This window comes from Mirounga leonina, unplaced genomic scaffold, assembly GCF_011800145.1.
Source record: "Mirounga leonina isolate KUSES-001 unplaced genomic scaffold, KU_Mleo_1.0 Mir_125, whole genome shotgun sequence".
Classification (NCBI taxonomy): domain Eukaryota; kingdom Metazoa; phylum Chordata; class Mammalia; order Carnivora; family Phocidae; genus Mirounga; species Mirounga leonina.
The window spans coordinates 30,188,597-30,216,081 of NW_023270305.1; the positions used below are offsets into that span (position 1 = coordinate 30,188,597).

A 27,485-nucleotide genomic window follows, 5' to 3' on the forward strand; every position below is an offset into this window, starting at 1 on the left:
CCTGCCTGTGCTGCCCCAACTTCTCTCAACAGCGTCCCCAGTGCTGGGGCACCTCAAATCATTGCTTTCCCCCAATACATAGATGACTGTATTTTCCAAAGGGGGACCATGGTTTGACCATGGATTGAATGTCTGGATAGGTACCGGCCAGGACACACTGCCCTTGGCCCACACCACACACTCACCAACACCTTCTTTAGGCAGAGTGCCCTGCACTGCTCAGCTCACCTCAGAGAAAGGAAGGAGAGTTCTGAACCAGGGTCACCCCCGGCAAAAGCACAGCCCAAGTCCCTTTGCCATTTGGGATTTGGAGAAGGCCTGCCAGGGGCACCAAGTGTTCCAGAAAGGGTTTTGGCTGCAAATGCAAAATCGCTCTGCAGGTTCCTTGGGGCACCATGCATCTCAAAGTGATCTTGGATGAGGGGGTTCCTTGTTCCTCAGAACCAGGTGGGAGGCTCTTTTAGGGCACTCAGGGACCCAGAGTTTCGAGATGATGAGGAGCCTCAGATATGAAGGGATTCAGTCCTGCTGCCATGCTTGTAGCTAGAGGGAAGTGCTGTTACTGGAAAATGAGCCTCGACTCGGGTCCCCTCAGAAGAGATGAGACCGGTTTTCTCTGTGGGACGATCCCATGGCTCTATTCTCACGCCATCCTTGGTGAGCATCCCTGGCCTCTCTTTAGGGAGAACCAGGGGGGTAAGAGCCCTACATCTCCTCCTTAGACCTCCTAGTCTTGGAGTCCCTGGTAGGTGAGGAAGTCTCTTCCTCCGACTCAAACTCAGTTGTCTGCCCTGCTGTCAGCATTCACCTGGGTGCCTTGCCCCCCTTGTTCCAGCTGCACCCCATACGGAGAGGGCACCCACAGGCCAACCACCCTGGTGGGGGCAGAGCCCTTGCGGCCACCATTTTATGTTGACCCTTGTTCTCCAACTTTTCTTAGACAGGGATCGTCTGAAGTCCCCACAGCCTCCCTCAGCCTTTCCTGGCCCTGCACACCCAGGGCCTCCCCACTGCTCAGTCTTTCCAAGAGGATTTGATTGAACCCACCACTTCCCACCTTGGGCAAGTTATTTCATTTTGTCTGAGCCTCAGTTTCCTCAAACTGTCAAATGGGGCTAATCCCAACTTATTTACGTGAGGCCCTTCGCATGGAGCCTGGCACACAGCATTGCCCGGAGAACATCTTCTCCCCCCATCCCCTCCCGCTACAGGGAGCACGGGAGCCGTTATGCGGGCTCCAGTATATCGTGTTCCCAGAACCTTCACCAATCCTCCCTGCTGAGTCTCTGGCTTCCTGTGAATAACAAGAGCAACTACTTGGGAGTCTACGATTGGCCCGGCACCAGGCCATGTGCTCATTTTATCCTGCGTTCACTCACAGTGGAAATCAAAGCTGAGGATAAGTGGCTGCCCGGCGTGAAACATCTAGCAACAGAGAGAGAGGGAGAACGTGCAGTCAGGACTCCCGGGCATCAGACGGTCCTTCAACTCCCAGCCCCCGCCCCCAGAATGAGCTCATGGTCCACAGGGCTCTGAGGTTCTCTGGAGAAAGCCCAGACCCAGGCTGCTTCCTTCCCCAGCCAACCCCAAAGCCTGAGACGAAGAGTAATAGTTTATTGAGTTATGTGGTAATGGTGGCTTGTCTTTAAAAAAAAAAAAAGAAAAGCATCAAGGAGAGAAGCCCAACATGGCAGGGAGACAATTCACTGAGAGGCCAAAGTCTGGGGGTGGAAAGAGGGAAGCTTGACCCAAAGAGAGCTCCATTTACAGTATTTACAGTCAGGCTTTGGGGGGTAAGGGCTGCGGGGGGCCGGAGAGGGCACCTCCATGCTGGATTGGGGGTCACCACAGGGCCTCTTGAGTTGCTGTGGGCCGGGGCTGCAGGCGGCGTACCTGGCATGGCAGGGGCTGTCGGGGGAGGGAAGCGGGTCCCCAGCAATTCTGCCTTGCTCTGCCCCGGGCAGGGCTGCAGCTCACTCCCCAGGAGCCGCGGGATCGGGGGGGGGGGGGGGGGGGGGGGGGGGGGCCCTTGGGAATGTCTGTCTCCAGCTGGAATGGGCTGGTCTGGCTGCGAGGGAATGATCCACCGGAGGAGAACCTGGGGTGTGCTCACACATTCTCAGCAGCAGGCAACAGGAAGGCCCCGGGGACCATCAGGTGGAGCTTCCAGCTTCGACTCGACCCAGCCCTCAGCCCTGGCCAAGAGGGAGGTGCAGAAATGCCAAGCACACTGAGTGGAGAAGGTGGACAGCCGGAGCCTGCTGGGGGGCAGGCAGGAGGTGACTCTCAGCGGGGCGGCGAGGGAGCGCCTGGGCGCCCGGCTGCGGTGTGGGGGCCGGACAGAAGTGCGCACAGCCCACGCCTGCGAGAGCATGTCGATGGTGGAGCCACGGGGGCCTCTGTGTGGCCCGAAGCCCATCGTGGGCCCATGCGCCATCCTTCTCGAGCTCCTCGGCTGCTCCCTCTTCTCTCCGTATTTCTCCTCCAATTGTGTCTCTTTTGGAACGGGACAGTTCTCTCTCCCTGGGACTCCTGCCCCTCATTAAGGAGTCTTAGAGGACAGTTTGGCCTTCTCCAAAGTCATCCTGTCTTTCATGGTTCATTAAATCAACCACACAGGGAGTGCGCCGCAATGCTGGACTTGTGGTTATTTTTCATGTAATAAATAAAGATTCCTTTGTGTGACTCTCTGGGGCCTGTCCCAGGCCAAGTCCTTCTGGTGCTCAGTTGCTCCCACTGTCCCCATAGCAACTACAGATGGTCAAAGGCCGTGGCGGTGGTGGGTGGCGCACTTGGCCTTGATGTGGAACTGTAATAATATGGGGAACCTGGACATGTTAAAAAAAAAAAATAACAAAAACACTGCTGGTCAAAAAGGGGAAATTGCACCATAGCCTCTCCTGCATCTGCTAACCTTGAAGACAACACAAGTTAATCATCTACCCCTCCGGCCTATCTGATCATCAAAGATTAACTCCTCTCTGGCCCTATTTCCTCCTTCTCTGGCCTCACCTTTGGGTTTCTGGCCAGAATGAGAACTATGGCTCCTTGCCCCTGCTCCCATGATTGCTTTGACCTTCAACACCCTCGTTTCAGGGAGAGGGCAATTGAAAGCAGTTACATCTGGAACCCTGAAGAACCAAGCACACTAGGGGATCCCTAGGGCCTTCCCCAACCTTACCCAAACAGCGCGAGGTCAGAGAATCTTCCTCTTAAGGCCCAGAAGGACTAGAATCCTGACTGGCCAAGGGGAATGTGCATTTGAGGGCCTCCATGGGGAGGCTCTGTCCACCTGCAGGATGGGCAGCCCAGGCGAGCTTGCAGGGAGGTGCCCTGCCCCCTGGCCCAGCTCGGCACCCTCATCCTTTCTGGTGAAGTTGAACAGAAAGGTGGCTTGGAGTTGAACCCATCTGGCAAAGAGAGCCCCGGTGAGCCACCCTCCCGGTCATTGTTGGAATGCCAGGAGGTAATGGTGGGGGGTGGCTTAGGGAATGGATGGTCTTGCCAGGCCTGTGATGGTGCCCACGGGGTGGGCCACACTTGCTTCACCGCTCCTCTTGGGCTCAGGTTTGCTCTGAGCCTCTCAAGGTCATCGCTCAGGGAGACTCTCGTGGACTTCCTCAAGTTCCCCATTTATGGGGCTTGGTTTCCTAAAAAGCTTCTCTACCCAGCCCATGGCCCAGGGCAAGAGAGGGGTGAAGAGTAGCCTGTAGCTCACTCTCTGGACCTCCCCCCTGAAGGGTGTCCACATCTCAAGCCAAATACTGGGAACGTGAGCAAAGGATCCCCATGTAAGGGTTTTGGTGCCAAGTAATGAGCCCCAGTGCACCGCTGGGATGGTTAATTTGCACGACAGGATGGCCTCGTTTGCCCAAGGCCTGAGCCCCAAATCTTACACAAAACAGATTTCCGACACATGGCCTCAGGCAGTAGGAGGGAGAAGGACTCAGAGAAGTCTCCCGGCTTGTGTGCTCTCCCTGCGAACATCCAGGGGCTCAGCCTTCCCTCCCCGTGCTTGGCCCGCCCAGAACACCTGTCTCCCCAAGCCCTCCGTCTAACCTGGGCCTCCCGGCTGCCTTTCCGGCGGACTTTTGGCCCAGCCTTGTACCCCAACCCTGCCCCACGCAGCAGAGGGCCTGGGTGGCCCCAGGGGACTTACTCAGCAAGCCAGAGTTGGGGAAGCGCCAGGCCTCGCCGTAGGAGGAGTAGGGGGTGTGGCCGTAGGCACTGCCGGAGTACTCGCTTCCTGTTGGGGGCACACAGGTGAGAGGCCTGTGAGGTGGACACACCAAGGTAGGCCTGGGGGTGGGGGAGAAGGGTCTGCAGGGCTGGCGCTGGGTGAGCTCTGGGGCACAGGGGGAGCCAGGGAGAGCCGGGGCAGGGACAAGGTGAGCTCAGAGGCCCTGCAACCCACCCTTTGGGGGCCCCTCAGTCTGCATCATTTCGGACAGGGCCCTTTATTGCCAGGTTACCTGAGGCACTGCCCTGACGAGCTCAGTCCTCCCAGCTACCCCAGGAGGGAGATGGTATTATAAGGCCCACTTTCCAGGTAAGGAAGCTAAGGCTTGGAGATCTGCAGAAGCTCATGTGGCCAAAGGGTTGGGTGGTGTTTGGAAGGTGTGCTGTGATTCCAGGGCCCAGGTTCTAGCCACTTTTCCCGCGGCCCGGACCTTCGACAGAAGGCCGTTCCAGGAGGGGCCGAAGCGAGTGAGAGGGGTCAGAAACAGCCATAGAAAGAATCAGGTTGTATAGGCTTTTTAGCATCCCTAGGTCTGAGTTTGTGAGGGACGGGGGTGAGGCGGTGGCAGGGAGGGGAGGGGGTGCTGAGTGAGGATTAGGGGAAGGAGCAGAGGGAGGAGCCCTGCAGGGCACCAACCTCTTTGGGGAATCTGTCCTGGGACTTGCTCTGAGGATGTCCGCGTCCCATATTCCAAGTCTGCCACTTGAAGCAAACTCAGTGCATGAATCGAAACAAAGTAAATCAGATCACTTCCTTCAGTGAGGGGATTCTTAGCTTTACCAAAGGAATGGTTTACCAAAGAAATCACATAAGGATTCCCCTAAACAAGAGCAACAAACCCAAGGAGCCCACTCCGTTACCGTTGGTACTGGGTACTCGGTACTCGGCAGGGAGCTTAAAGTCTGCAAAACACTTTTCCACACCCTCAGCCCTTTTATCCTCGCGAGCATCCTATGACGCACCCATTAATACCGCCAATTTATAGGAGAGGAAGTTGGAGTGCAGCGGGATTAAGCAGTTTGCCTCAAATCACAGCGTTGCTAAACGGCAGAGCAGAACTTGACCTTAGGGCTCTTAACTCTGAATTCCAGATAATCCCTTTATGTGCTTTGGAGCCGATTCCCTCTACAAAGCCAGGTCCCTGCCGACCGGGCCATCGCCCCTATGTCCGTGCTGCCTTTCAAAACCTCGTCTGCTGTTGGGAGCTAAGCGCCTTCTGTGGCTCCCGGTCTCTTTGACAGACTCTGGAAGGGAAGCTTGAAACTGCCTGGCTCTCGAGCTGGCCTGCCTGGAGTCAAATCTGTGCTCCCCACTCCCCAGCTGTGTACCCTTGGACCAGTCACTTCACCTCTTGGAGCCTTGATTTCCTCATCTGTAAAATGGGGTGAATTACTGTCCCTATCTCATGGGGTTTAGGGAGGATTAAATTAGATAATATCCATTGAATGGTGAGTCCCACACTTGCTATATAAGACACACTCAGGAAATGCTAGCTTTTATTATTTTCCCATTAAGCAGGTGCTAGAATAAAGTTCAAGAGAGGATCACCAATGAAGAAACTGCTCCCCAGCGAGGGAAAGACATTTACCCCAGGTCCCGTGTTCAGTTAGAGCCTGCGCTAGAACCATGGCCCCCTCGCTCCTATTCCAGGGCTCTTCCTTGTATCCCACAATGCTAAATGTTCCCCACTTACTGCTGGTGTACCCCAGAACTGCCTGGTTTCAGAGCACCCTAGGGGGAAGCCAGGGCCCCCGTGCCTTTCCTTCCACCCGGTGCCAAACACCGCTGGCTCCGAAGCATGAGGAAGAGAGGTGGAAAGTACACAATGCCTCCTCCCTCGTTTTGTCACTTATTCATGCATTTCACCCACTCACACACTTACTCACTTATTGAACACACATTCACCAAGTACCTACGTGCTTCAGACACACGGAAGTTGGCGTAGGGCTTGGGGCTCAGGAGGTGGCACACCCTGGCTGGGCGCAGCATCTCCCCACCACCAGATCTGTCCACCAGCCCGCAGCCGCGTGGATAAAACATCCCTGCACCCACAAAAGGCCAACCCATCCTCTTTGCTCTGCATCCCACCCCACTCACCTCTCCAAGGTCTTGGCCCCTACAGTCTATCCCTTCTTTTTCCATCTCTCCCTTCCTAATTTACCACTCCCTCCAGCCAGCAAACATGTTCTGCCATCTTCTCTTTTCCAAATCGTTTTTCTGCCCCACCTCCGGCTACCAGCCCCTTTCTGTGCTTCCTGGTCTCTGCCCTCACCTCCTCATTCCCATCCAATCGGGCCAGTGCAGAGCCCCTGAAATCCCACAACTTCCACCCTGATCATTCCAATGGTCACTTCTATGCCCACTCCCACCCCCCTCCCCCAACCTCCTAGCCGACTGTGATTCAGGTCATCGCTCCTTCTAATGTCTTTGGGTTTCGTGATGCCTTTGCTGCCGGATCCACTGTCCTCTCCCACTCACTCTCTTTGCTGGTTTCTTCTCTGCTGGAGCTCTAAATGCCCAAGGCTTGGTTTGTGAGCCTTCTGTGACTTTCCATCCACATTCTCTTCCTAGATCTTGTCTAATCCCTTGGTATTAAATACCAGCTCAGTACAATGGCTGAAATTTATGCCCTAGCCAGAATTCTTTCCTGACTTCAGACATATATCATGTGCCTACTGACTTATTAAACTGGGTATTTGGAGGTGTCTCAATCCTCTTATGGCCAATAGAACTCTTGATTTCCACCCGCCACATGCTCTACCTCTCCTGGTCTCCCACATTTTTACTTGCGACCACCACCAGTCATGCATTTTCCCAAGCCCCAAGCCTAGGAGGCATCCTCGTAGCCTCTGTTTTGGAAGCCCTACAGCCAAATCACCAGTAAGTATTGTTGGCTGTACCACTAACATATCCTCAGTGTCTCTTTTCTCCTCCCTCACTTCCAACCCCCCAGCTCAAGCCACCGTCATGTCTTTTTTTGTTGTTGTTTTTTTAAGATTTTATTTAATTATTTGAGAGAGCACAAGCCCGGGCAGAGGGAGAGGGAGAGGGAGAAGCAGCTTCCCTGCTGAGCAGGGAGCCCGATGTGGGACTCGATCCAGGACCCTGGGATCATGATCTGAGCTGAAGGCAGATGCTTAACCGACTGAGCCACCCAGGTGCCCCCACCGTCATGTCTTGAATGAATTATTGTAATGGTCCCTCCCCTAATTGGTCTTTGTGTTTCCGCTTTTGACTATCTACTATCTGTTTTCCCAGCAGCCTGAGTAGTCTTAAAATTTGACCCAGCCACTCCCCAAATCCCCTCATTTTGTAGTGCTTTCTCCATTCACTTGTTGTTCTTAGATATACTCACCCCCTTTTTATCTGTGATCATGCTAAACTAGTTCCTGCCTTGGGGCCTTTGCACTTGCTGTTCTTTTTGGCTGGGGATGGTCTGCTCCAGTTTATCACTTGGCTGACCACTTTGAACACCTTCTCAGAGAGGTCTCCCCTCTTCACCAATCTAAAGTAGTTATCTCTTCTCCCTGTGGCTCTTTATGACATCATTCTACTTTATTATCTTCACGGCCCTTATCACTATCTGAAATTATCTTGTTTGTTCATTCGTTTACTTGTTTACTGTACTTTCTTCTCCACCATTAGGTTGTAAGCTCCATGAATAGAGGGACCTGCCTTATTTACTGCTATATCCCCCAGCATCCTATACCATAGATATTCAACCAGTGTTTGTTAAGTGAAAAAGTGGTGAATGAATGGAAGGATGCAAGAATGGTTGAAAGGCTGGAAATGGAGGATGGAGGATGGGAAGATGGATAGATGAAGGGATGGATGTATGGAAGGATATATGGATGGATGGATGGATGGATGGATGGATAGATGGGTGGGTGGATGGGTGGATAGAAGGACGGATAGGTCAACGAAAAGATGGATGTAAGAAAGGATGGATAGATGAATGGATAGAAGGAACGACGGATGGAAGGAAAGAAGAATGGAAAGATGGATGATAGAAGGATGGATGAATGGGTAAGAAGGTGCATGGATGAATGGATAATGAGTATAAAGATACATGGGTGGAAAGCTTAGTAGATGGATGGACGGATCCATCTATCTGGAGTTGCCAGTTCAGCTCTAGAACTAGTGTGAGGGTCATCAACTCTGTTAATGAGGCAGGAACAACAATAACAACAACCACGAGAAGGCAAAACAGAAGATGAGTGGATAAGAGAAGTCTGTCCTGGTCCTGTTCTTGTGTCGCTTTCTTATAGTTTGTGTTGTTATTTCTGGTATTGTGGGAGGCAGTGCAGTGTAGTAAAAAGAGCCCTAGGATTTGAAATCAGAAGACCTGTGTTTGAACAACTCAGCCACGTAGTATGGCTCATTAAGACCCTGAGCACACTAAGCTTGTTTCCTTATCTATATTAAACTAGAATAATACCAGCCTTCTAGTCCTATGGTGAAGATTAAACAAGAAAGTTGTATCTATGAATGACCAGGCACACCCAAGTGCACAATAGATGATCTTTGCTTTCCTCCCACAAACGACCGAAGAATGTCACTGGCATGCCTTTGCATTAAGCAAGTGTTCTGCACCTACCACACAGTAGGTGCCCAGCGAAGGTTTATTAATTTTAATGGAAGGAATCTCCGCTCAGCCCACTGGAAGATTGTGGCTACTGGTAAGGGACAAATCATATTGTATGGAAAAAAAATTCCTTAAGAATTCATTTGTACCATAGAGTTCCTAGGACCCAGATGATGCATTTAAATAGTATTGCATTTTCTGAAAACTGGTTTACATATAACTTATCGGGGGAGCCCGTGCACCGTGCAAGGCAAGGCCCACCCCTTTTGTAATTCACTGGTAGTTGATGCTGTGCTTGTGCTATTTTTTTGGTTTGTTTTCCACCACACTCACTCAGGATGAGATCTTTCTGGAAACACCTGGGGGCCTTTGATGAGAGGCCCAAACCTTCCAGCTACCTCCCAGGTCAGACTCCAGGCCCCAGGACCCCCTTGCCCTGGGCTTGGTCCCGGGGGAATGATTCATAATTAAGAGAAAAAAGCCCTGTGCTTTCTGTTTCCTCCTCCTCCTCTGAGCAGGCGGCCAGGGAAGGTGGAGAGGTTGGAAGGGGGATGGGGGGAGCCGACTGGAGCCTGGGATTTTGATTGAGAGGCCCCATTATCCACACTCTTAAAAAAATAACTGAATCTTTTCCTTTTTTATCTTGACCAATCTCATTTCACGCTCCAGAAGAGGAAGGGAGGGAAGGAGGGCGTCCAGGGCCAGGAGGGAGAGAGGAGTCGGTATTCTGTATTTTCAACGCTGCATTAAGCACATCGCCACGGTAACCAGGCAGCAACAAGTGCTAGCTCAGCAGGTTCCCAGGGAGTGCAGATCCTCCTTCCCTCCCTCCTGTCTCCCTCCTCCCTCCCCTCCCTCTGCCCAGGAGAGACCAGCCCACCTGCCTCAGCAAGGGGGGGGGGGCGGGCAGAGTGGGTGGCTGTTGAAGAATAACCCTGGCCAGGGAGGGAGGGAAGCAGGCCTGGGTGGATGCGCTGAGTCTCTGGGGTCAGAGCCACTGAGGCTGGCATGGGACTCCCAGATGCCCTGATTCAGAGCCCGTTCTGGAAGCTCCGGGTCCTAGGGCCTCTTGGGGCAGTAGAAATGGCTCAATTCTGCCCTCTCCACCCTTGGGTCCTTCCTCTATGGTTCTTGAAAGAGTGAGTGCGTCTCGCCCAAAGAAACTCCCCTTGTTCTCCTCCCTTGCCTAGACCTTGACATCCTGGGTCACTGCTGGGCAATGATCACGCCGGTAGATAAAGAAACCCAAAGGACTGGAAGATAGGAATCCAGGACAGTCCCAGTGATGGTGGAGAAATCCTCCCAGCTCGTCTCCCTGTAGTACCTTTGGAGTCCCTAGAACGTGAGTCCCACCCGCGCAGGGTTGAGTGAGGTTGGGGTATAAAAGAAGGTATATGTCAACCATCTTCATCACCATCATCACCAACCCCATTCTTACTCAGATTTTGTAGAAAGGGCATACAGGTTAATCAGAGGGAAGTGACTGGGAGACCATGGGTGGCTCAAGCACCAGGTTGGTGTTTAGCTCACAGGTTCTGCGGACCCCTAGAGCACTCTCCATCAAAGCTGACTGAGTCAATGGAAGAAGTGGCAGAGCTTGGATTTGAACACTGGTCTGTCTCAGCCCTGCCCATTTCATCACGGGGAGTCTGGGAGCATGTGGGAAGAAGGAGGCTGAGCGGGGGGAGAGTTAAGGAGCCGGGGCTGCAGTGACATCTTGGCTCGAGGCATTTACAAGATGTGCCCTTTGGTGGCTCCTTTGATGCCCTTTGGGAAGTCTGTGCAGGGGACACACCCTACCTCTGGTCCCCTTTTGCTCCACGTTTGGCCAACACTTCCTGGTTGTAGGACTCCCCTCCTGCCCAGCCCCCTCCTTACCTGCCACCATGCCTGCGATGGCAGAAGAGGCATAGCTGCCCTGCCCGCTGGTGGGGATGTGGGGCGGGTATCCGGGCAGCGTGGGTCCCACCATCTCTCTCCCTGGAAAAATACAGCAAGCAATTGCTAGTTAGGCCATGGGGGGCTCCTGCACTTCCTGTTTTGCTTCCCTGAGGCTCAGCGGGTCTTTTCCTCATGCCATGGCCCCTGTCTCCAAAGCCATTCTCCAAACCCAAGTCCCCCTCATCCCTCCTCTGAGTTCAAGCTCCCCCCTTGGTCCGGCCTGGCGCAGGACGCAGGCTCTACCATGCAGGGAGCACTGGCTAGTGCAGTCCCGTATTGTGGCCCGTCCTCCAGTGATTTCACTTGCGTGCCTCTTAATTCACCCATAAAAATGTCATGGTCTTGGAGGGAGGTGGGGGCTAGGTCTTCTGGGGTCTTTGTTATCCCCCCAGTGTCCAGCACAGCAGGGGGGGTGCCGCTACCCTAAGTAATACACTAGAGGCCACTGGACTTGGACCTCATGCTCTTTTAGCCCCAGCTCTGAGGATCAAGAACGAGGCCCTACAAGGATGGCACAGGTGTGGCCTTTGGGCCACTACCATTGACTACCCTTCTTTGGACCTGCAGCAGACATTGCTAATCAATCACTGTACTGTTTTCCAGTGCGCCAGAGAGGGTGTTACTACTTCTCAACCCGGCCATCCACGTGGGTACAACCTATCAGAGCTGTAAAGGACACAAAACCTATGGGCGATCCCTGACCTAGAAAGGAGATGTGAGCTGAGAGATATTTAGTGTTTATAAGTGAATATGAACCACACATCTGTCAACCCCATTCCTGAGGGAAAAAACAAAACAAATCGGGGCGCCTGGGTGGCTCAGTCGGTTAAGCGTCTGCCTTCGGTTCAGGTCATGATCCCAGGGTCCTGGGATTGAGCCCCGCATCGGGCTCCCTGCTCAGCGGGGAGCCTGCTTCTCCCTCTCCCATTCCCCCTGCTTGTGTTCCTGTTCTCGCCGTCTCTCTCTGTCATATAAATAAAATCTTAAAAAAAAACAAAACAAAACAAATCAAAACAAAACACATTTTCTGCAAAACAGACACCCATCTCTCTCTTAATAATTTGAGGGTAATGCCTTTGCCTCGGTGGCACTGAGGTAGCTCTGGAGAGACCTGATTTCCCCGGCCCCACCTCTTCCTTACACCTGGAAGTCGAGCCTTCCCATTTTGGAGGCCCCATCTGACTGGGTGAGTTTCTTCCACAGCCGCCATGTCCTGCAGGCCCAGATCAGACTCTCCCTCACCCAAGGATTCTTGGCAATACATCCTGGTTTGCCCACCTCGGTCCAGGTTATGACCACCGTCCCAGCATATTTATTAATAATGTCCATTTCACTCTCAAATGCCCCAGTGTGAACAATGAATTATTTGGTCATCCCAGTTCTTGGTGATGTTTACAGGGTTTCTCAACTTCAGCACTATTGACATTTGGGCCCAGGTAATTCTTTGTGTGGGGGCCATCCCGTGCCCTGCAGGACATTCAGCAGCATCCCTGGTATCTACTCACTAGATGTCACAACAGTTCCCACCCAGTGTGACAACCCTAAATATCTCCAAATATTGCCATGTCCCCAGGGGGTAAAATCACCCTGGGTTGAGAACCACTATGTTTGCTTATGACCATTTCCCCCCAAATACCTCTGCCTCTTCCATCCTGGGGACAGCTTCCTCTCCTAGGACTTACATGGACTCCCTGTGAGCCTGTCAATCAACCTGCCAAGATCATCCTCTCTACATCCCTGCTTGTCCAACTTTTCTCCCTGAGGTCCCCCTGCCCAGGTCCCCCATGCCTCAAACTCTTCAGGGGGTGGCCAGGAATGATGAGAGGGAAGGTACGGCCCATGGAACCTTATAAGTTGTCAATACGTATTGGAGTGACTAAATCTTATCTCGATTTCTAGAGATTCCCTGAAGACAATTTGTGCATTCAGTAAAGATTTATTGAGTAAGTATGATGTCCTAGGCACTTTTCTGAGACCTAGGGATATAGCAGTGGGTAAGAATGCTAAATTAGCAAGGCCAGCCATTAAATCAAGATGGGGCATGAGTTGGGATGAATATGTGGAACCAAGCCTAGGGGGTAGCAAACAAGACCAGGCCTTCTGGGCTTCTGCCCTTTCTCTGGAGGGAAGGGTCTAGGAACCAGAGGACCTCAGCCCTTAGTCTGCTTCTACAGCTAATTTTCTAAGTGCCCTTAGATCAGCCACCTATGTGCCCAAGCTTGTTTCTTCATGTGCAAAATGGGAGAAAAATAGTAGGAGTAGCCTTATGCAACTTATTACTACTGCTATGGTGTTACCAGCATAATTCAGAGCCAGGGTTTCATGCTACAGGTGGACATTGATCAGTGCAATGAACACCTTCTATAAATTGTTACATGTCATGGGAACCATTACAGAATAAATCCTATTTGAATGAGCCATCAGTGTTCATTATTTAAAACTATGTGAATGTTTTCATAAAAATAAACACCACCTCTTAATTTGTTTGACTTCTGGTACAATGTGCAGCTATGTTTGGTGCTGGACCAAACAGGGTGGAATCTACCAGAATTCTACAGGTGGGTTCAGTTCACTTGACTCAGGGTCCGAACAAATGAGGAATTGGAAACCCAGATGAGGCAAGGAAATTTTAGTATATTTAGAAGTAGAGGGAGGAATATGCAGGAGATAGACCAAGGTAAAATCTGATCTTTCTTCAAAGAGTGCAATACAATCAGCTATCAGACTCAGCCCCCTCGGCCCTCAGATGAAGCACCTGGCCAGGTACTGGAGCCTATGAGAGCAAGGGGTGACAGAAGCCTATGAGGGGCAGCAGGGGAACAAAGGGTGGACAGCTGCATGCATAGGAGAGTGATGGAAGAGACTGGTGGCTAATTCAGGCCCGAAGCCTTCTCTCTTTCCTCTTTCTGCTTCCTCTGAGAGAGAGAGAGAGAGAAGAGAGCTCTAGAGCCAAGCCAAGCTGTGGCTGAGTGACAAACTATTTAATTGCTCTGAATCACATCTTCCTGTCTGTCTCACGAAGAGCTAGGTTAAATTAGAGATTGCAAATTAGGTTCAGCTTACCACTTAATTCTTTCATAGGGGCTCCTGGTACACTGTGTGGAGCAGGATTCTGAGGCTGCATCTGGGTCTACCATGACTGGGGCTGGAGGTGAGGAGGTTAAGTCTTGGCTCTCAGGCCACCTCTTTGCTGGTGCTGGCCTAGGTACTCTCCAGGGCTCCTGTGGGCCCACATTCCCCTTTCTCCCACTCCCATCTATCCCTTTCCATCACCTGACCCTACTGCTTCTTGAGCTCTGCAGCTCAGTGGCCGAGCACCGGGGCACGTGCTCCCCTGATGCCACAGTTTAATTTAGTCACAGTTGCCCTGTCGGACCCCATCCCATGGAACTAGCCCCTAGATTGCTCTTAGAAATAAATTCATCAGCCTCATTCCCTTAAATTCTGAGATTTTAATCTTCATCTCTCCTTGGTCATCAAGTTTTCTCCCAGGGAGGCAGAGGTTTCTGAATCAAACGCCAGAGCACACCCCAAAGGTTTCCATGAAACTTGGCCCTCCTGGAAAGCCTAGGAAGACTTTCTACAGGATGGCTCTCACCCAGGCTGTGGCACCTTAAACTCCCCTGTCAATCCCTCAAAACTCTGCTTCGGTTCCTTAAATAAGTGGTTTCTTCCAAAAAGCCGAGAACCTTGCAGCCTTCTCAGAAATGAAACCACAGAAGCCATGAGGCAGATGCGCTCCAATGTGGCCTAACCGTGACCTTTAACTGACTTACTTATTTTTAAGGCTCTTCATCATGAGTTTCTTTGATTTGTAACTCCTCAGCACTCAAATATACTTCCAACATGGCCCTATTTTTCAGAAGGTGATGTAGACACAGATCCATGTTGGCTGGCTTTGAAGGGGTTCTATAAGAAAACACGAGCACCCCAGAAATATTGATAAATGTTCTAAATATTGGTAGCATTCCTCGGAGGAACTCAGAAGGTAGAGGTGATGTCAGACAATTTTATTTGCCCACTTTGATGCCTGCCCTCTATGTGACCTCTTTTCAATTCCTTATCTTGTTCTGATAGCAAAGAAAATTTATAGCAATCCAGAAATCTCTTTGGCAGGACTAAATATAATTTCGCACAAAAGAATGGAGGCGGGTAACGGACTCTTTGATGATAAAACCAAACTCAGAGCTTTCTGATCAGCTGAGCTGGAATCAGCCCCAGAACAGCCAGGACAGGGACGGCCTCAATATCACTTACAAGTGTGCTGGGACCCAGACTGGGGCATCTGAAGGGAAACAGCAGGAATATTAGGGGCAATCCTATTGTTCCCCAAACTCTGATGCTTCATTTTTGGCTGATTAGGGAGAAGCTGAGACCCAGAAGGACAGTCACCCTGGAAATTGCATTATCAGAGCCCCTGGGCAAGGAGAGGAAGTGACCCCAGGGGGAGATGGTGATGCAGCAGGGAGGGTCTTAGGAAGCCACTCAGAGGAGGCGAGCCAGGAGGGCCAAGCTGAATCTGGAATGAAAACTCACCTGGTCCTGCCTCCTTCTCTTGTCTGCAGCACTACCTCAGAATAATTTAGTCTTAGCTACCTTCTCTCTCTTCCAAGTTCACCCCTTCCTCCCTTGGATCGATTTCTAGCCCCCTAGACTCTTGAGATCCTTCCTCCCAACCTTCCTTCTCCCTGGATCTCCTCCCAGCCCGCTCACCATGGCTCAGCCACATGGTAGGCATTTAGGTCCGTTCTTGACCAGAGGCTGCAGGTGGATAGTCTTCAAGGAGCTCCAGGTCTACACCCTGGGCTCTGCATGGACACCAGCCATCGGGTACCTTGTGCTGGAGCCACAGAGCTGGCCCAGCTCTGTGACCTGCAGCCCTGACTTGCTTCCTGCTCTTGGCAACCTGCCTGGACCCAGTCCCTCCAAGTCTGGGCATCTCTTGCTTTTCTCAGAGCCCCGGCCTCAGGTGCCCCATCTTCGGCCCCTGGGCTGGGCCTTGCAGCCCCCCACTGGCTTTCACAGGGGCCACACTCTGCATCCTGGCATGTGTTGCAGCTTCCTTACCCTATGAGGGTAAGTATAACCTCATACCACTATCCAAGACCGCTTGCCACGGCCATCTGCCCTTCCCTCTCCACTCCACAGGGCCTGCCAAGTCTCTGGGCAACTCACACAGTAACCGAAGTACTGCTCCCCATCATCACAAGCTTTGCCCACACCTCACCCCTTGCCTGCCTTATTGTAGCCCTCCTGGTCGGGGCCTGCCATTCACACCAAGCAGGCAGCCTCACCCAGTGATTGGGCCTCTCCACCCCGAAGTGGATTTGAATCCCTTTACTCCCTGGCTCCCCTCCTCCTCCTCCCCCCCCCCCCCCCGCCCCATCCCATTTTCTCTGGCTGACATCATTCCACTCAGCTCGCAGATTTTTCTCCTTTAATCACTTTGGTCAAAACAAATGACCCATCTCTGCTGACTTCACCCGCTTTTGAAATTTTGAACTCTGAGTCAACATTAGCTTCCTTGCTCCACACCCCGAAAAACACTGCCTCTCTGCCCACACGCTGGACTTCCTTTGTTAACCCTTTACCTCTGTGCCCACCTCTTCCAAGAGGACCTCCCACATTAGATGTGGGGATGCACAGAGAATAAAAATCCCAGGTGCCTGCCAGTCAGAAAATGTAGAGTCAGTTATAAGACAGGGTCTGTGAACTTGAATAAGACAACCCTGCGGTCCCTCTGAGCAGGTAGAGGTCTTGCTCTTCTGGTTTGGTGGTTTTCAAGTCCAAGGGCTTTTAGGGGGCAGAGTCCCTACTTCAAACAGAGTAGCTCTTCATTTGTCTGGTCTGGATACCTGGCTTCTATAAAAGCTGTCATTTCAAGAGAGTGTTTTGAGGCCCAGCAAGTTGAAAACCACTGGTCCAGAAGGGCTGGCTCACTTCTGGCTTCCTCCATGGGTTTTAGTTCAATGCCTTGGGCCCACATCTAAAATAGTCCCATTTCTGAAGAAGCCCGTCAGGTATTTGAAGACGATTATGGGTCTCTGCTCCCTTTGCTCACTCCACTTCAGGCCTTCTGCCCAAGCCAGACACCCTGACTCTTTCGGCTGCTGCCCAGGTCCTGGCTGGATGGGCTGATGTCCTTCTGCCAGGGAGACCCAGTTTGATTTGTAACTCGGGGTGCACGCAGGCTGAGCCCTCACTCTGCCAGACACCACATGCCTATTCAGGGACCTTGACCAGGCCCTTCTCCTTCCCGGGGCTGTTTCCCATCAGTATAAGGGGAGATTTGCTCTAGATGCTCCTGAGTGCTTCCAGCTTTAAATGTTTTGAGGCCAAGGAGGTTCCTGATGGGAGGTCCCCTTGTTCTCCCATCTCTCCAGTTGGTGAGTTACTCTGCTTCACTGTTTTCCAAGGGTGACCCTGTTAAGCTGGGTACAAGGAGAGCTACACTATGGAGACCCAATGGGGATGGACCCTGTTTTCTTTAGAAATTTGATCCAGAAATTGGCTACAAAAGCCAATGACTTTTTGCCTTCCAAAGTTCTTTTTTATTTCTCACCCAGACCAAGGGCTCACTGCTTTATACTGCCCAGCTCCTGACCTCAAGGTCCCTGCTGGTCCATGGGGCTTTGGGGCAAGGTTCCAGAAATCAGCCAGGCACCCCTCTTCCTGGCATCCCCACAGTGCCTGCCCCTCCCACGGCCTGACTTTGCCCGCACGGAGCACCACATCTCGGCACGTCCAAAAGTTGCAGGAAGATTGAGGGAATAGAGTGATGGTGGAGAGGACTGAGGGCCAGAGAGGGGGCTGGTCCCCAAAGCAGGGGGCTGGTGGCCGGCCCTGAGGACCCCCTCCCGCCCCCCGCGAGAGCTGCCCGGGACCTCCCTGTCGTACCTGAGAGGAGCGCCTGGCCCGTGAACTGCCCGTACACGGAGGCAGCATGGGGAAAGGCATTGAAGGGCGGGACCGAGGCACCGGCTGGGACCCCGGAGCCGACTTGCTGCAGATCCAAAAAGGCGGAGCTAGATAAAGAGGAAGGGGTGGAGCTAGAACTGGACACCTCGGGGGTTTCCTGCTTTATGGCGAAGGGTGAATGAGGATCTGCCGGAGGGAGGGAGACAACAAGGAGAGAGGGGTGTGAGATGATGGGGTGGGCACATGCACGAACCCAGCCATGAGATGTGGGGGGGGGGTGCGGGCGGGGCGCTGGGGCAGGCGGCTCCTCTCTGAGTCTGGGGGCGGCGGAAGGGGCTGCGCGGGGTCCTCAGGGTGAGTGGGGGGTGGGAGAGAAGCTCTGCCTCCCTGCTGTGCCTCTGCGCGTGCGGAAGGACAGTGTGTGCCCCCTCCCCTCCCCCGCGGCGGTGGGGGAGCGAGGAGGCGCCGAGAAGGCCCTGGGCTACTACAAGGCGGGACCCTCTGGACCTACCTGGAGGCCCAACCGGCCCAGCCCACCTCTCCTCTGCAGGCCCCGGGCCCTAGCGCCCTCCTCCTCAGGGCCAGCCACGCCCTGCCTTCCAGCCCCTCTGTGCAGCTGGGGCCACGCGGCCCAGGACATTTCGGGCATCGTACCTGCCACCACTGGGTAGGTCTGGTGAGTCGAGAGGTTGCGCCCCAAGGGTGTGTTGGAAGGGGTCAGGGTGGCCTTGCCGTCGTCCAGGGCGGCGCTGTTGAGCAAGGGCAGCGGGTAGAGGCCCTGGGGAACAAAGAGAAGTCAGCGCACAGAGGCCCCTGGCAGCAGGCCTCACTAGGGACCCTGAGACCTAATCTCCGCAGAAATGCTCCCTTCTTCACTGTCCCCTTCTTTCCACTCATGCTGGACTCCACTTAGTCTGTTTAATGGGTTCTTATGTTTCTTATTCTCCGACTCCACTCGCAGCCCCATCCCTGGCTCACAGCTTCCCCTTCTGCAGCCCTGGGATTCGAAGCTGGCTGGTGGCCTGAGGGCTTGGCTGCTTGGCTGCCTCCTTCCTTGTCTCCCCGGCCGCCTCCTTCCTTGTCTCCCCGGCCGCCTCCTTCCTTGTCTCCCTGCACGGTCTGGACCCGCAGGACGGGGGGCCCGAGCAGTCTGCCTGTGGCGCGGTTCTAAGTGCTTCAATCGATTCATTAGTTTATTCCTCTCCAGATCGGAAGCACAGCCACAGGGAGGCCACGAAACCCGGCATGTTCCCCTATGGGGCAGAGCCAGGATTGAAACCCAAGGGGTCCGGCTGTCATGTCCATGCTCCCAAATGCTGCGCTAAACTGGATGACGTCATGACCATGTCTGTTTGCAAAGAGCTCACATGAGAGCTTTGCCCATGTTACCCTGTCCACTGACCCCCAACAGCCCTGTGACGTGGGCAAGCGATGTTGTGTGTGTTTTATATGTGGAGAGCCTGAAGCCCAGAGAGGCAAGTCCCCAGGCAAGAATGACACAGGTACTAAACCACCCCAGGTGCTCTTTCCTTCAGGGAAGCGGCAGACGTGCCCCGCCCCTCCCTGCACCGGAACAGGGGGCTGTCTTCTTTCTCTCCTCTATATCCAAGTCAATATAAATTCGCTGCTTCCGCTGGAAAGTGATCCTTGGGGTTAATTTTGTTAAGGAAAAAAAAAACTCGATCAAGTACCTGCGGCGTTTTCTTTCCCCCTTTGTTCAGTTACGGGCAAGCGTGCACTACCCCTCCCCATGACTCCCTCCCTCGAGGGGACAAGACAGCACACGCAAGCACACACCTGTCCCCCACGAGTGCATCACACACGTCACAAATACACTCTGTGTGCAACAGTAAAATCAAGGAATGCTCCGCGGTTACATAACAGCTCCACTAAAGGCAGTCACTTCCAAGGATTTCCGTGGAGCCAGGTTCTCCAAGGGGCCCGGGCGCTTTCTGGTTGCCTGCCAGGCACTTTTGGAAGCTGCAGGCAATTCTAGAGGCCACCAGGGCGTCATTATCATGTAGCCGAGATTACTGACTAATGGTGCTCTGGTTCCATGCATTCCGAGGGGGGCTTGCTTTAAGGCGGGGTGGAGCTGCTTAGAGCCAGGCTTAATGAAATTGAGCAAAATACCTAATTTCTAGAGAGTGTAAGAAAAGTTTAAAATGCCTTATGGATGTGTTGATTTGATAACAAATACCTACTCAAAATCCCATAGCTTTCCCAAATCCAGATAATTCAGTGGGGAAAAAAAAAAAAAAATCCCCCAATCCTCCCAAAGTCCCCAGTCATCCCAGTGATGGCTGGATTTCTTCCCGGGATTGAATTTGAATTGGGGTGCAGAGTGGCATAATGCTCTAGCACGAGGGCCAGTTTGAGGCTCGGGTCTGCAGTGATCAGCCACGTAGCTGTGGGCTCCTCGACCCCTCTGAGCCATGACTTTCTCATCTTTATAACAGGGAGAATAGAATCTGCATCACCAGGCTGATGTAAGGATTACATGAGATTTTTTTATACATACATTCAGTGCTTAGCACAGAATGCCCAACACGTTGCTCTAATAGGTATTATTATTTGTGAATTCTGTGAAGAGTCATAAGCTGCAAAATTCTCAGTCTGTGTCATAATATTCACATTCTGCTGATCTGTTCTTGTTGCACTTGTAAAATAGAGGACAAAGAACCTCACTGTGACTCCTAGCTATGCCTGGTGGTGAAATAGCAAGCAGGAGTGAGGCCACATGGCGTTTCCGTTGAATGCTTTCCCCCTTGTTGATCTTACAGGAAAGATGATTGTGCCGTCCCCCGATCCTGAGGTTGGGTGTGCGGACCTGTGCTTCTCTCTCTCGGCTCCCCAGGCCAGAGGGCCTTCTTGGGCCCAGTCAAGAGCAAACGGTGTCCTTCGACGGCACAGTCCGAGTCACCAAGGCCAGGAAAGGTAGGCGCTCAGACCCAAGGAGCCCTCAGCACAGGCTGGATGCTCCCTGCCCCTCACCACCCAGCCAGGTGAATGAATGAGCAAGTAGAAGACTGACTGCGGGAGGAATGAATCATGGATGGACACTGCTGAGCCTCTCTGTTTCTCCAGCCTTGGAGTAAGAACTGACATAGAAGCATCGTATCTAAAAACAGGGTGCCAGTGGGCCAGTCTGAATGAAACCAGGGCCTGCAGACCTGAGCTCCACAACCGTTCGCTCCCCCAGGCTCTGTCTACCTTCCCTGGCCCTGGGTTATCGAAACACAAATGCAAAGACTGGTCTCCATGGTCCCTGAGGTCCCTGTGGCTCTAAGACTCTCTAAGACCACGGTTCCCATGCGCGTGGGCCAGCTTGGTGCTGGTCTCGGTCTCCCTGTCATCAGGCAGGGCCCGCTGGGGGCTCAGCCATGGAGCCAGAAGATGGCCCTGGGACCCAGCGGGTGCTTAGCACCTCAGCAGCAGGGTTTCTGCAGGATGGCAGGGGCTTGCACACAGAGTGGGCTCCCTGTGAGCGAGCCCATAGCTGCGGCCCCACTTCCCTCCGGGAGCCATGTGCTGCCTCTCAGATGAGCACCCGGGTCCTCTCCCCAGGTCTGCTGACGGCCAGCTTTCTCTGCACCCCCTCGTGGTGGCCGCGGCCCAGGCTGATAAAATCGCTGACGCAGATTGCCTGCCCAGCTGCGGAGCTGGCGTGGGCCCAGCAGCCCAGACGGTGCCTGGCGACAGTTCAGCTGCTTACTGGCATCGTCCACTTTGTCCTGCTCAGACTTTCAAGGCGTAAGGCTTGCCTCACTCCTGGATCAAACGACAGCGTGAGCAAAGTGGGGTAAGCAGAGCCACCCTAAGGGAATTCCTCAGCTGGAATGGGGGGTGGAAGCCACGGCTACTAGGGACAGATGCGTGTGAACGGAGGGAACAACGGTCCTGGAAGTTCTGTCAGAGTTGTGGAGTCTCTGCTGGGCTCGGTGAGGGGAGACCAGTGACATCTCTGTTAGCTTTTCCCAGAAGCTGACCCACTGTAAACCATTTCACCTATCCTGAGCACTAGAAATAAAAACTCCCCTGTAACTTGCAAGTTATTGTTCTGGATTTCTCAGCTCACTCACCAATACACCTTTACTGAGTATCTATTCTAAGAGGGGCACCTTGTTGGTGCCAGAGATTTAAAAAAAAAAAAAAAAATGCTTCAAGATGCTGCCCTGCCTTATGAAACCCACTGCCTACACCCCTGCCCACTGGACAATTAGAGTACGCTGTGAGAAGTTACTGGAGTGGCGTGTTGGACGGGCAGAAGCACAGACGAGGGAGAGATGAAGCATGTCTGAGGGGCAGGGCATGATTCATGGGTAAGTGATGCTTGAGCTGAGTCAGAATGGCCAAGTGGTACTTTTCCAGGCAGAAAGGTGGAGGGCAAGGTGCTCTGCGGGGCGGGCATGCAGCGTGCCAGTGCAGAGGGCTGTGAACGAGCAGGACATGCTCGCGAGCGTGAGTAATGCAGATCAGTGGTGTGCAGGTGTGAGCGGCCAGAGGTAGGCTGGAGGTGCTGGTCGAGGTCATGGTGTAAGGCTTTGAGCAGCCACTTCAGAGCTGTGGGACCTGACGCTGCGGTCTGGGAAAGCCCCAGAGGACAGAAGGATGGCATGGCCTGGGTGTGGTGCTCTTCCAGAAAGGGCGGAGCTCAGAGGCTAAGGGTGACAAGGCAAGAGGGCTGGGGAGAGGAGGAAGGTGCCCGCATCTGGTAAAAGAAAGTCTGTGTCAACTTGGAGCTGCATGCAGCATGCACCCTGAGCCCACTGGCACAGCTTCTAGTTGCTTTGGTGGCAAGACTGCAGGCTGACTAGGAGTTTTCCAGAGACGGTGCTTTGCTGGGCCCCTGCCCACCACTGCTCCAGGGCTCACCTGGCTGCTCACCTGCTCGCCTTTGGTGTGGCTCGGGGAGGCGTAGGCCTCCGGGTAGTGCTGCCTCTCGAATGGGCACTCGAGCGGCTCAAGGTGGTGCTGGCTGAAGGCGTCCGTGCGCAGGTGCTTGCGGGGCCCGCTGCTGCTGCCCTGGGAGTCGATGCTCAGCCGGCAGCTGTCCTGGTCACCTGGCATCCCCAGGCGGGGAGAAAGCTTTCAGGGGACCCAGCTACCCCTGCCCCAGGCCAGAGTGGAGGGGCAGACTCGGGCTGCAGAGGGACGGGAAGGATCCGGCTCCGGGCCGGGCGACTGTGGCCAGCTTAGGGCAGGCCATGTGCTGTAGGTGGGAGTCGCCGGCACCTGCAAAGTCCGGAGCCCCCAGTCCCCTGGAGCCTGAGCAGACTGCCCTCCTGCACCCCCAACCTGCCCTCTGGTTCCCCAACACTCACTGTCGTCCATTTTCCTCTTGCTGTCGCTGCCAGGCTGAGCGATCCCCAGGAGCCCGTTGATGGAGTAGGTGGAGCCCAGAGAGTCTGACTGGGGTGACTCTGGGGGCGTTACGGCTGAGCTGGGGACTGCAGTGGGATGAGAGGGAGAGGGTCAGCATGTGCAGGGGACACCCCTCAGAGCCCACTGGCAGGAGGGTATCTTGGAGTCGAGGCTGCCTGAAGTGTCGCCACCCCTAAGTATGTCAGTGCATCTTTCCTGGGACCCAGCGAGGCTTTGTCCCTGCAGAAGGGCTCAGTGCACACCGGGGGTGTGTCTGTGTGGGCGTGTGTGTGACTACGGGTTTGCAGGTGGGTGTGCGTGTGCGACGTTGAGCCTGCCAGCACATCAGCACTCACTCAGCGTATGTCCTGGGCTCAGGGACTTGGTGGCCACGCAGCTGTCCATGGGGAGGTTGAACGGTTGCTGCACTTTGGTCCGGATGATTCTGTAAGGAAGATGAGAAGGGCTATTAGAGAGAAGAGGAGGAAATAGGACTCATGCGGCCCCGGATCCTGTGCCTTTTTGAGAGCTCACTTGGGTGTCTTAGAGGCACCTCGAGTACAACCTGTCTAAAATCAAACCCCTGACCTCACTCCTCACACCTGGTCCTTCCCAGTGTTCTGTTTCGTGATCAGTTCCACTGGTCACTCAAGGTGGAAATATAGGTGGAGCTTTACATCTGCCTCCCCACCCCATTAAAGCCATCATGAGGTTCTGTGGGTTTGACCTTGTAAACCTCTCCAGCATCGACTCCTCTCTGCATGTCACTGTCAGCAACATAATGCAAGCCACCACCAGCTCTCTCCACACCCCCCCCACCCGGGATCACTCACTGGCCCACCCCTATCTGCTCTTGACCCTTTCTAATCTATTCTCCCTATTGTAACCAGAGTGGACTTTTTGAAATGCAAGTCAGCCTCCTGCTTACAGTCTGCCAAGTTTCCTTTAGGTCACAGGCAAGAATATGTGAGATGGCCACCAGCCTCTAAAAGGCAGTTTTTGCCGACATTTCCACCTCACCTACCTCGTGCTCCCCTTCTATCTGCTGGCTTTCTTTCAGCTTCTTGTCTAAGATCTGTGAGCCACAGGGCCTTTGCATATGCTGTCTCCAAGCTCCTTTGGCTCCCCTTTTCACCTAGTTAACTCTTATCATTGTTTCTTACTCAGGGACATCTTTTCATTCCTTCCTAAACCAAGCACCCTATGCTAACTCACATACCTCATGTTCCTCTCCTTAGGAGGACTTAGAGCTGCATTTTTACAATTATGTGTGTAGGCACTTGATTAGTACTTGATTAGTGTCTATCTTCTCACTAGACTATAAGCTCCACAAGGACAAGGATTGTGTGTTCCCAGGGCCTAGCACATTATGAGTGAATTACGTATATAGGAATGAATGAGTGAGTAAATGATTGATTGAGGCTGTGAGTGAATAATTCAAAGACCAAACAATTGAGTGAATGCTTGAATGAGGGCCAGGTTAGGGGTCGTGTGGCCCAGGAAAGGGTCACTTCGAGTTTCTTTTATTGAATGAAAGAGGATATAGCGTGTGAGGAAGGAAACTGGCGAAGTACAACCCGGGTGGGGTGGGGTGGGGTGGGGTGGGGGCGGGAGTGTCGCAGAGCAGTGGGGAGGTGTGATACCTGCCCCACGGCACCTGGGGTGCTTCCTGCTTAATTCTTCAGCAGGAGGCCCCTCCCTAGGTTCTGTTCCACCCAAGCCAGGCCCTTCTTTGGGTCTCCGTCACGGTTCCCCCAAAGCCCAGGTGCCCTGCTCCCCGCGCCCCCCCCCCCCCCCGGCTGCTGAGTCCCTCTCACCTGTTGATGGAGCTGACGCTGGGCACAGTGTCATTGTCACAGACACCCTCCGCCAGGAGCCGGTCTCGGATCTCCCAGGCGAACATGGTGGGGTTCTGCCGCTTATAGTCTCCGATCTTCTCCACCACCTTGGGGGTGGCCACCTTGGGCTTAGAGCCCCCTATCACTCCAGGCCGGATGCTGCCGGTCTCGTAGTACCTACTCCAATAGAGAACCCCAAAGAATTACCCAATAAGCAGGTGGGGTCTTCGGGCCGGGACTTAGCCAGAGACTCTTGTTCCTCTCTAAGGCTTCAGGGGGTAAAATGCACCCCCAGGGCTGGCCTCAGACACTTGACGTTCTCGGCACTGTTTCCCTTGCATGGGTACGTTTACGCTGCTGCCAAACCAGAGCCCTCTGCTAAAGACTTCACCCTGGACACCTGGCTTCTCTCTCTTTCCCTCCTGCCAGTCTCCTGCATCTGACCTCCTGCCAGAGGCACCTTCGGCACACGAGCGATTTCCCTTCTTAGAAAGGTTTTGCTGCGCATGCTCCGTGCGTACATATAGGTTCACAGTGGTGGGTTTCTCTACGCCGCTTTCCGGGGTTAAAGCTTGACTCACCGTTCTTGGCCATCCTGGCTTTACCCCTCCCCAGGAAGCTAGTTTGGATGGTTGGGCCCTCTGCTCTGTCTTACTGGTTCACCTTTGCTCCCCTACCTTCTCCCCCAGCCACCACCTCCCAGCTGGCCACTGGTTTTCTACCAGATTACATGGTTCAGGTGGAAGCTATTCTTCCTGGACTCTGGAATGCTAGCCTGGCCTGGATCCCTGGCCACGTCTGACCCCTTAAGCCAAGCCTGCTGTCCCAAGCTGTCCACTTTTCCTCTCCCCCGAGCCCCCAGCCAGCTGCTTTGGTAGATCCGTGACTTATGTCAGGATAGCTTTCCCCTCTTTGTGGTGGAAACTCTCTGGTCTCCTCTACCACAGAATAAAGTCTGGTTCTTTAAAACTCTGCTTGTCTGGGCGCCTGGGTGGCTCAGTTGGTTGGGCGACTGCCTTCGGCTCGGGTCATGATCCTGGAGTCCCGGGATGGAGTCCCGCATCGGGCTCCCTGCTCAGCGGGGGGTCTGCTTCCCCCTCTGCCCTCTTCCCTCTCGTGCTCTCTGTCTCTCATTCTCTCTCTCTCTCAAATAAATAAATAAAATCTTTAAAAAAAAAAACAAAACTCTGCTTGTCTGTCATAGCCATCCCGGGCTCAGCTCTCGGGGACACTGCAGCCCATCTTGGGAGCCTCTCTCCTGACCCAAACCAGGGAGTGCCCTTGCCATTGGCAACTTTAGTCAGGAAGCCAGGACTCTCCGCAGTTCAGCTACAGTCAGGTCCCTTTGCCTCTTTAAACCAGAACTCCTGCTGAATCCACCTGTGAGCTGGGTGAGGGAGACAGGTGCACTGAGCCGATGCCAAGCCCCCAGTCCCCCAGGGCAGGGGCATTTGGAGAGTGGCTCTCCAGACTGTGCTGTGTCAGCCCAGACGCAGGGCTTTGCTGCTCCTGGTCCTTCCTGAACCTTTGGGTCAGTGGTCTTCAACTCTGGCTACAGAAAATTGGAATCCCTTGAAGGAGCCTTAACACTATACAAAAACTTGGGCCCGTTCTCCTAAAGTTCTGCTTTAGTGGGTGTGGGCTGGGGCCTAGACATAATTTTTTTTTTTAATTAAGTTTCCCTAAGTGACTCTAATGTGCAGCCAGGGTGATGAACCACTGCTCTGGAGTGAGTGTTCATGACTGGTACATGGTCATCTCCTAAAAATCACAGCACCCAGGCCTGGCTCCCGGAGGGGATGCTGTGATTTATATGTAGGTCTGGACCAGGCCTTAAGGATCTACATCTCATCAAGGAGCCCTGGTGCTTCTGTGGCAGGTGCTCTGGGAATTAATTTTGAGAACTACACTCAGACATCCCTCACGCGGGGGGTTAGACTGCAGGAGCCACCTCTGATCTTGTGTCTCCTTCCTAGTGGCTCCATTTCCCTCGGTCTCAGCCAGGGTGGAGGTGGGGTGCTTTGGGGAAGATTCTTCTGCTTTAGGAGTAGAGAAGCCCCTAAAAATGAGAGATGGGGCAAAGGAGAAAAGCGAGAGGGAGAAATGAAAGGAAGGAGAAATGGACAAAGAAGGAAGCAATGACAGGAAAATAACAGAAGAGCAGTGGGCGGGGAGGCCCGGAAGCACCACGGGGGGACAGAAGCTGGACATCTGAAAGACCGAGTGCCCCGGGGGCAGGGGCGTGGCTGCCAGGTGGTCTGCTCCAGGCAAGCCCTGCAGGGAAGGTGGCACGTGGTGAATTTCGTGCTTACCTGCCAAGGATCTTGCTGACACAGCCATGGCTGACTCGGAGCTGGCGGGAGATGTCACAGGGCCGCACGCCCTGGTGGGCCAGGTCCACGATGCGTTGACGCACCACTTCAGGCAGGGGTCTGCCGTTCACAAAGGCCCCTCCCAGCTGGTTCAGCCCTCCGTGGCCTAAGAAGACAGTAGTCCCAGGAACAGCTATCAGGGCCGGGCAGGGCAGGGGGGTAGGAATTAGCCCTTGAGTGTGGGTGCGGTGTGCATGCGTGACAGTGTGCGTGTGAACTCTCACCAT

General features: G+C 53.7%; 1 protein-coding gene across 1 annotated transcript; it reads right to left on the bottom strand.

Annotated features, from left to right (window-relative positions):
* Positions 1-2,015: 2,015 nt before the first annotated feature.
* On the bottom strand, positions 2,016-27,485 carry PAX8 (paired box 8). The gene is made up of 10 exons (XM_035000541.1): positions 27,199-27,485; positions 24,866-25,063; positions 23,405-23,493; positions 23,009-23,134; positions 22,572-22,747; positions 18,339-18,462; positions 17,664-17,870; positions 10,704-10,805; positions 4,160-4,246; positions 2,016-2,828 (listed from the first exon to the last, which is right to left on the bottom strand). The coding sequence occupies exons 1-10, from the start codon at positions 27,483-27,485 to the stop codon at positions 2,752-2,754; spliced, it is 1,473 nt and encodes a 490-aa protein (XP_034856432.1). The 3' UTR covers positions 2,016-2,751.